This window comes from Sapajus apella, unplaced genomic scaffold, assembly GCF_009761245.1.
Source record: "Sapajus apella isolate SASKATOON/1434 unplaced genomic scaffold, GSC_monkey_1.0 scaffold195, whole genome shotgun sequence".
NCBI classification, from domain to species: Eukaryota; Metazoa; Chordata; class Mammalia; order Primates; family Cebidae; genus Sapajus; species Sapajus apella.
Genome location: NW_022437135.1, coordinates 759,061 through 768,603, shown reverse-complemented (window position 1 = coordinate 768,603; position 9,543 = coordinate 759,061). Strand labels below are relative to the sequence as shown.

At 53.2% G+C, this 9,543-nt stretch overlaps 1 protein-coding gene across 14 annotated transcripts in view; it reads left to right on the top strand.

Annotated features, from left to right (window-relative positions):
- Positions 1–9,543, top strand: part of MICAL3 (microtubule associated monooxygenase, calponin and LIM domain containing 3) — a 112,349-nt gene that overhangs the window by 86,840 nt on the left and 15,966 nt on the right. For 11 of the 14 annotated variants that reach the window (XM_032269603.1, XM_032269595.1, XM_032269602.1 and 8 more), the window contains 3 exons: positions 2,277–2,327; positions 3,968–4,078; positions 5,492–5,585. In XM_032269603.1, coding sequence (XP_032125494.1) covers positions 2,277–2,327; positions 3,968–4,078; positions 5,492–5,585 — 256 coding nt within the window. The remainder of the gene's footprint in view (positions 1–2,276; positions 2,328–3,967; positions 4,079–5,491; positions 5,586–9,543) is intronic. The other 3 variants (XM_032269601.1, XM_032269598.1, XM_032269591.1) reach the window with 1 other exon arrangement.

Below are 9,543 nucleotides of genomic sequence, written 5' to 3'. Positions count from 1 at the left end.
CTGAGGACCAGGGGACGGCCGAGCTAGGGGATGGACGAGCTAGGGGATGGCTCAGGACGAGGAGACGGTCGAGCTAGGGGATGGATGAGGACAAGGGGACGGTCGAGCTAGGGGATGGATGAGCTAGGAGACGGCCAGGCTAGGGAATGATGACCTAGAGGATGGCCGACCAAGGAGACAGATGACGTGGGAGATGGCCACACCAGGGGCGGCTGACCTGACTCCCGCATGGTGTGGAGTCAGCCTGAGTGAGAACTGCGTGCTGCGCCCTTTCCAGACTTGGGTGCTAAAGAGGAGAACAAACAAATACAGCCATAAAGGACATTTGGGGAGCAATTAAAGAAATTCAATTGAGGACAGGTTGACAGTATACATGTGTGATATTATGAAACCGTTAAGTTTCATGCATGTGATAAAGGCACTGCATCTCCTCCCCTTCTCGGTGCATGTGCTTTTACATAGGAAAGTTATATAGGAAAACGTCTGTGTCCTTAGGAAGTACATCCTAAAAGTTTTAGGGATGAAGGATCATGTCTACCCATGATTCATTTAAAAACTCATAAAAGATGACATAGATGAAGCGTCTGGCAAATGGCAACTTTGGTGAGAGGCTTGTGGGTGTTCATTGTCTTCCTCTTTCAACTTTTCCGTGGGTTTGAAATTTATCAGAGTAAGCGTGGGAAACTGGGGCCTACAGTGAGGATGGGGTTTGACCTGCCGGGAAGCAGGAAGCCGCCTCTGCCGCCCAGGATCCCCAGCCACTCCAGCAGCACAGACGACGCCTCCTGCCTCGCAGCACCTATGAAACAAGAGCCTGGGTTTTGTTTTGTTAGAAATTTTTAAACCAGTCAAAATAACTTATATTTTTATTTAAAATGTTTATTATAGAAAATTTAGGATAATTGAGACTTTAAAAAAACACTCGTAGCCCTACCTACAACAGACAACTCGTGTTTACCTCTTTGCTTCCATCTGACTTCAAATACAAGCATCACGGCTGCCTCTTGAGTTCTGTGGCCCACCTGGGTGTGGCCTGGGCACCCCGCCACCCCACATCCAGATTCACAGCAGAACGCCAGCTCCTGTGGCTGGCCACCACCTCAGGCACGTAGCAACAGGTGGAGACTTCGCCCCTCCCAGCCCGGAAAATGGGTAGCTTGTGGGAAGGCAGCCACTGCCCCCGTGACTGTTGACATCAGCCACAGGTGAAGATGTTAGCTGTGGTGCATAGTTTCTGTGGGCAAAGCCGCTTCGGGAAATCATCTGTCTCTCTCTTCTTTTAAACTGGCTTTTTCTCGTAATGACATTCTTTCTCTCGCTCCAATTTGTGGGAGAGGCGAATCCACCTGAGTCGGGGGGACACAGGTGCTCAAAGTTGAAGGAGGCAGATTCATTCATCCCCCTCCAAAAGGCTTGGGGGGTGCAGCTCCGCACGAGGCCACCCCACAGATGGGATGGACAGAGCAGCAGGGAGAGCGGCCGGGGCTGCAGCTGGCCTGGGGCTCTCAGGGCCTCCCTGTCTTGTGTGCCACCATACACCTGGCTCCCTTAGTGCCTTTCAGCCATTAATGTGGCTGGTGAGACCCGAAGAGCAGATGTGACTCACCTTGGCCCTCCGAGTGGCTCTGTGCAAGGTGCGATGGAACAAGGAGGCTCCCAATATGCTTTTCATGAGCAGCGGTTACTGATGCTAGTTCACCCCCTTTTCCGGGCACAATCAAGAAATGGCAGCTGGGTGGCACACAGGAACACTGCCAGCAGAGATCCTTTCAGGAGAGGTGGTTTCGTTCCCAGTTTTGCTGTGTCTGTCTGTCTCTGAGAGCAGGACACCCTCCTCTCCCGCACCCTGTTCCGTACCCGGGAGCATTCGGCAGGAAGAAGTGGGCTGAATTTCCATGAACACATGGAAGGAGAAAAGGGTCAAGGAGAAAAGGATCAGGAATTACATATTTTAACGGCTTTGACTTTACACACAGGACATTGAGATGAGAGTTTTGGGGTGGTGAGGAAGAAGCTGTTTCTTTCCAGTAAAAGTGAACCCGGCCGTATTTAAAACTAGGTCGGCCCAGACGCCGCCACTAGGATCTTCACACCCAGATTCCTCCGTAGGCAGTCCTGTGTGACTATTTGAAAAATAATCACGTGTTTTAAGTCTTGTGTGTTTGTTTTAAACCTCTAACTTATTTTGCTCCATTTCTGTGTTCTCAATTTTTAATTTGTTAATCATTATTATTATTACTATTCTGTTTTGTTTTCTGATGCCATCCCCTTAAAAGTCGATTTATGTACCACACGCCTTGGCATTCAGGAGATCATATGCATCAAAGGTAGTGTCTCGTTGCCGTCAGCTGGTCACTGTTGCATGCTTGTCTGTGATTAACCGCCCAGCGCCAGCCCCGGCCCTCCAGCCACACCCTCACTAACGGTGTTTGTACGCGCATGGGCTGTGGCACACTGGCAGCAGCACTTCCGTTAGGCGCCTCATGACGGAAAGGAGGATGAGACGCGTGCCTCTCGCCGGCTGGAGTGCATGTGGTCATTTTGCTCCAGGTTCCCCGGGTCACGGCAGAGCTGCCCCGGTGCAGCCCTCAGCTCTGATCAGCAAGGTGCAGTGCTGAAACACCACTGATGACCCTTAGGGACTGCCTGTTCAGGGACCCTCTGTCATTTGAGCTTTTTGAGTGAAGATTATGAGCCCAAGTCACTTTTGTCTTCTTTGAAGTCTATAAAAGTTTTCTGGCTGGCCGGGTGTGGTGGCTCACACCTATAATGCCAGCATTTGCGGAAGCTGATGTGGGAGGATCACTTAAGCCCAGGAGTTTAAGACCAGCTTGGACAATATAACGAGATCCTGTCTTTACAAAAAACATTGTAAAATGATCCAGGCGAGGTGGCACGCCTGCAGCACTGACTGCATGGGAGCCTGAGGCAGGAGGATCACTTGAGTCTAAGAGTTTGAAGCTGCCGTGAGCTGTGATCGCACCACTGCACTGCAGCCTGGGTGACAGTGAGACCCTCTCTCCAAAACTTCTTTATAGTCTCCTTGTTTCATTTTCTTAGAGGCAATTAAGAAGGCCTTAGGAATAAAGGCAAATTCCCTAACCTTTGCCCCTCTGGTTGCCCAGGGTTTTTTCAAAGCCTCTGATGCTCCCTTGAACCCTTGGCACCTATGTGGGCAGTGGCTGTGGCCATCCAGTCTGTGGACTTGCACTGGATTGGGCCGTTGCCTCCTCCGTTCTTGATGGCACTGGGCGTAACTGCCCCAGCCAGGCCACTACCTCTCTTCCCAGTGGCCCACGGCCGCCTCTGCAACCCCAGAGTCTGTCCAGGTTCACCTCCACAATTCCTTCTTCAGGCTGTACTTGACTTAGAGAAGCATTCCTGTCCCCTCTACTTGGCTGTCATTTCTTTGAAGACTCTCATGGATACTGCTCTTCTGAAGAAAGTGGCATTTGATACCAAACAGGAAAATAAAAATATGCTAATTTCTCTTTCCTTCCCCTGTAAGCCTCCTAGAAGCAGGAAGCTTGGTGAAACAGCCTGCCAATGTTTTTAATCCCACAAAGTCTTAAAAAGACCAGACGTCCTTATTCAGGAAGTAGGTGATCTCAGTGATAAGGGAGTGTGTGTCCCTTTATTGTTTTAACTGCCTAGTAGTCGGTCCCCACTCAGCCTCCTGTTCCCGTGCAGAGATGGGGAGATGTCTCACCCTGTGGGTCGTAGGTGTGCCCATGGCACTGAGGGCTGCTGCAGGCTGGGGACTCTGCAGACTCGGGCCCTCTGCCTGTCAGCACCCCCCATCCTGCCAGCACTCTCCCTGCAGAGGATGGCTTGTCTTTCTGCCCGGGCACCAGCTCTGACTCTGACATCGGGGACAGCACTCTCCAAGGCCCCTGCTGGCCTGCCACCCACCCCTATCTCAGACCTCCGTGCACCTGACTGAGGAAATCTCTCTTGTTCTCTCCAGCCAAGAACCTACACAGAGGAGGAGCTGAACGCCAAGCTGACCCGGCGTGTGCAGAAGGCAGCTCGGAGACAGGCCAAGCAGGAGGAGCTTAAGCGGCTGCATCGAGCCCAGGTACAACCACGGAGGCTGGGACCAGGGCACATGTGTGGGAGGCTTGGGCAGCACCCTCCTCTCCACCCAGCTGCGCCCTGCCACACTAAGCGCAGTGCAGAGCAGAGGTACACCGGCCCCCTGCCATCCAGGTCACCTTCGGCCCCGCCCTGGTGGAGCTGTCGGTTCAAAGGGAAGAGCAGGCCGAGCTGGTGTCACTAAAGTGCTATAATCCCAACACTTCAGGAGGCTGAGGCAGATGGATCACTTGAGGTCAGGAGTTCGAGACCAGCCTGGCCAACAAGGCAAAACCCATCTCTACTAAAAAAAAAAAAAAACAATTAGCTGGGCGTGGTGGCAGGTGCCTGTAGTCCCAGCTACTCAGGAGGCTGAGGCATGAGAATCGCTTGAACCCGGGAGGCAGAGGTTGCAGTGAGCTGAGATCGCACCACTGCACTCCAGCCTGGGTGACAGAGCAAGACTCTGTCTCCCCCTGGGGGCAGGGGAAAGAGCCCTGCTTTGAGTTTCCCGAATTCCTTCTTGTAGAATGATCATGAGTCGCCTCGTTCAATTGTGAGGACTGTCGTCAGGAGTCCACTCGTGGCTCCTCAGCCTCTGATAGGCCTGGGATTTTTGTGGGAAGATGTCAGATCTCTCCTCACATCCTCAGCTTGTCTTCAGGCTGCACAGACCCTGAATTCTAGACTGTTGTAGAGCTGTTGTTTTTTGTTTTTTTTAAAGACGGAGTCTTGCTCTGTCTCCCAGTCTGGAGTGCAGTAGAGTGATCTCGGCTCACCGCAACCTCCGCCTCCTGGGTTCAAGCAATTCTCCTGTCTCGGCCTCCCGAGTAGCTGGAATTACAGGTGCCCACCACCACACCTGGCTAACTTTTATATTTTGAGTAGAAATGGGGTTTCACCATGTTGGTCAGGCTGGTCTCAGAACTCCCGACCTCAGGCGATCCAACCACCTCGGCCTCCCAAAGTGCTGGGATTATAGGCGTGAGCCACCATGCCCAGCCTCTCTTAATTTTTTACCATAAAGATGGGATTTCCACTGTGCTCTTGAGGAACCCCATCCATCAGGCTAGCAGTCTTGGCGTGAGAACAGTCTGAGGTTCTGGGACTCGGGCCCCTCTTGCAGCAGTTTACATCCACTTCCTGTCCTTGCACCACTCCTGGGAGGGTGGTCACTACCTGAGCCGTGTCCGCACTCTTGGGTGCCAACTAGCAAGGCCCAGAGCCTAGTGTCTACACAGGCTCGGGGGTTCTGGTGCAGGTGGTCTCCACACCACACCCTGAGCGCGCTGCCCACGGACTGGAGCAGTTTCCAGAGCGGCCACTCCTTTGTTTCCACTCCTGTGGGTGTGCAGTCGTGTGTCCTCCTGAAGCTGGGCCAGAGGGCCGGGTGCTCAGGCTGTGCTGTCTGTCACAGATCATCCAGCGGCAGCTGCAGCAGGTGGAGGAGAGGCAACGGCGGCTGGAGGAAAGGGGCGTGGCCGTGGAGAAGGCGCTGCGGGGCGAAGCAGGTACTGCTGGGCTCCTTCCTAAGCTCTGCTCCTGGAGGAAGCCCTCCCTCCCTCCCTCCTACCGTGGTAGGCTAGTTTTGCTTCACCTCACCTGGAATTCAGCTCCTTTTCCAGCAGGATTTTCTGGGGCCCTTCATCACTGAGATTTGGGGCTTCCTGTTAAGCAAAAGAAAATACTTGTCTGAGACAGCCCCAGGCCCATCCTGCTCCACGGCCCCTGTGGGCTGATGTTTTCCCATAGAGTGAAACTCAGTCCCTGGCATGTTGATGGCGAGCGCTGGCTCCCCCCTTCCTTCCTGCCCCACATTTACTCTAGAAGGGAGTAACTGGGAGTGAGGGAGATTGAACTGCAAGGAACCATCACAGAACTGCACTGGGCAGGTCCCCAGCCTGCACCCCTCCGGACCCCCTCCTGCCGTTAGTTCCCTGGGCCCCTCCTGCCCACAGAGCCCTCACCACCGCCGGTGGGAGAGCATGTGGCTGCCCTCGGCACGCACAGATTTCCAGAGGGCACCTAGGCTCTGTGTCCACTGAAGGCTGGTCACTCAGGGCAGGGCTGGGGAGGCTCAGGGCATGTGGCTATCCAATGTGGAGCAGACCCCAGGGCGTGGCTGGCAGGGCCCTGTGCTTGTGACTGCTGCTCCTGGCAGGGAAGCACCGGAGGGTGTGGTGCGCTCACATCTGCCGTTCCACCCAGGGAACCTACGGGGCTGCACCCAGCACAGTTGGGCTCGGAGAATGCAAGGGAGTTCCTGAGGCGTCTCTCGCCCCACGGCCCAGGAAGCCCTGTTGATTCAGGACCTTGAAGCCACAGGGCCAGCCCAGGGGTTCAGTGACCATTCTGCCTTCTCAAGCATCCACAAGTCTTCGTCTAGTCTCTGGATGGGGAAACTTCCATCTCTTTATAGCCTGCAGGTCCACCTTCAAATTGTGCACTGGGATGAAGAAGAGCAGTGTCCTCTTACTTCCTCACTCTAGTGTGGCAGAGGGGAGCAGGGTGCCTCTGCTGACAGGCAGGCGCTCTGTGAGACAGAAGAACTGGGAGGAGGCGGCCAGTAGCAGGGCCAGCTGCTGCCATCTGATCCTGCTCAAAGACCCCTGGGCTCACAGGAAGTGCCTGGTGTCAAGATGCGTTCCTGTGGCCTGTAGGACTGAAGCTGGCGCGGTGGGGAGTGAGGGAGCTGGGCGTGGAAGTAGGTCTCCTGTCCCAGGCCCTTGAAGGCCTGGAAGTGGCAGCTTATCGGTCTATTCAGCGAGGACCTTCAGACAGATAGATGGGTTGGGAAGAAAGGGGAGGCTGTGGATGCTCTTGGTTTGGGATCACCTGATGCTGGACTTAATGCTAAAGCCCAGGCTGCCGAAGGAAATGCAAAACTAAGCACTTAGCGTCCAGTGGGCCGAGAAGACTGGGATGAGTTGCTGTGAGACAAGCACAGCAAGGAGATTCGGGCTCGCCTGAGAGGGTGCGCGGCTCCCTACCCCGCTCCGCGCAGTCGGATCCGGCCTCCTCAGTCAAGCCTGAGCTCAGATGGCGTTGGCCCCAGCCCCCCGTGCGCATCTGCATCCAGGCCCGCAGGGCCCTGCCCTGTGCTTTTCCTCTTCTGGCGGAAGATATCAGGAGAGAGCCTAGGCCCGTCTTCATTTCTCCTCTCTCTTCTCCACAAATCACTTCTGCCGAGATGGAAAGCAGTGGATAGATCTCAACACACAGGCAGAATCACTCTTGGTTGGTGCTTTAAGCTCTCCGGGAAGAAGACCACGCCCTGTCCTCCTCACTCACAGGGTTGAGGTGATGGTGCCATCCAGGTTGGTGGTTCCCGTAAGCACGTCAGCGCCCGTGGCCTCCTCGACGTCTGAGTGTAAAACAACACTTCGCTGCCTCTGTGACAGGCCCTGTTATTCAAGCTGCCAAAGGGCCAGAAAATAATATACCATTGAAGACTGGCGTGCGGGTCTGCCAAAATTCCTTCTTCTAGGCGTTAGGTAATCCCATTTCCTTAAACATAGACAACTCAAATGCCATCGAAGTCAGTGGTTTTTAAACTTCTTTTTCAGGAGAAAACCCTTTTTACAAGATTGTAAGTTCAGGTTTAAATAATTGAACACCTCACTTGGAAATATCAGAATTATCTGCAGTATAAATGATGCAGATACTAGAAGTTTAAAATGAGGCAAGAGCTTTTTCCCAGTTGAATCATAGCCAATATAACAGCAGTTCCTATTCCTCACAAAAGACAAGTCTCAAACAAGAGGCTCCCAGAGTAAACGAAACCCCACCTTCGCTGTAAGACTGCAGCAAATCGTGTTACCCTGACAAAAGGGTGTCGCCGACAGGCACACGTGCTGTCCCTGAGCTGCACCTCGCCCAGATGGACCCGAACAGTGGCGTGTGAGCACTGTGGCTGCAGGCCGGAATTTAAATACGCAAATAAATCAAATGTCCTCTTCACTAACATTACAGGGAGTTCAGCCACTTACACAAAGAAAGGCAGAAACTTGATCCTGAGGGCCCCACAAAATCACGCTCACCCAGCAGCACAAATTATTGGGTTGATGTGTTCCAGTGGTTGAAAAGTTGACATATGAAACATTTGAAAGTGGTGTGTCTTATTTTAATAAGGTCTCTTAAAACAGCTACAAGTGGCCATGCACAGTGCTTCACGCCTATAATCCCAACACTTTGGGAGGCTGAGCTAGGCAGATCACCTAAGGTCGGGAGTTTGAGACCAGCCTGACCAACATGGAGAGACCCCAGGTCTACTAAAAATACAGAAAAATTAGCCAGGCGTGGTGGTGCATGCCTGTAGTCCCAGCTACTCAGGAGGCTGAGGCAGGAGAATTGCTTGAACCTGGGAGGTGGAGGTTGCGGTGAGCCGAGATTGTGACACTGCCCTACAGCCTGGGTGACAAGAATGAAATTCCGTCTCAAAGAAAAAAAAAAGCTACAATTATTTGTATATCAGGAATTTGGGAGACCCCTTGGAATGCCTTTTGGAGAAACTTAGGGTGCCACAGAAGCTTGAAAACCGCTGTCCTAGTCCAAACTCCGTCCTTTAGATGAGTCTTCACCAAAATATCTCTATACAAAAATGTTTCTGTTCTGTTGTTCAAGACGGGCCTTCGTAGCTCTGTTGGGATATTTCCTTGTGATACATTTGAGAAATTCTCAGGAATTTTCAGGAATTGTTGTTCCTACCCTAAGAATATAAGAATTTCCAACTATATTGTTTTCCTTCTCTTACGTGAACACATCCCTCCCAAGGCTGGTCTCACGTCAGTTCCCTGTGGCCCTGCTCCTCCTTGGCCGATGCCATCTGTGAAGCCCAAGTGTGGTGCTGCCACTGCCTTGTCTCCTGCTTCTGCATCCCGTCCCTCCCCTTAGCCTTGTGGTGCCTGGCTGAGCCCTGCAGAAGGCAGTGACAGCAAAGCGTGGTAATCATGCGGGGTCTTCGCACCATGGCAGTCCGCCCTTCCCTGGGGACTGTAGTAAACTGGCTGGGACCTGCCACCCTTGGTCTCAAGCTCCCATCGCTGTCTGAGGGCATCAGACTTTATATGCCAAGCTGCCTTCCAGAGAAGGTATCTGGCATGGACCTGTCATCCTGTTCTCCATTTGGCTAAGGTGTGACAACGTATGGCCAGGCCACAAGCTTCAGCCCTTTGATCCTAGGGCCAGGCCACGACAGATGATTTCCAGTCCTGGGCACCTGGGAAGCCTTTTTGTTACAAACCGCTGGCTCAGCCTTGAGCATGCATTGAAAAGCTGGGGCAGGACTGCATTCTACTGTCTGGGGTGTCATTCTTAAGGGGAGGCTGTCAGGTGGGACCGGAGGCCCTGCAGATCTGCATTCAGAATACGGGGCTTGGAGAAAGGGCAACACCTTGATGGCTGACTGCTGCGCTCCATGTGTCTCTGTGATTCTGGGGAGAGGACCCCCGCTCAAGCCCGGCCTCTCTG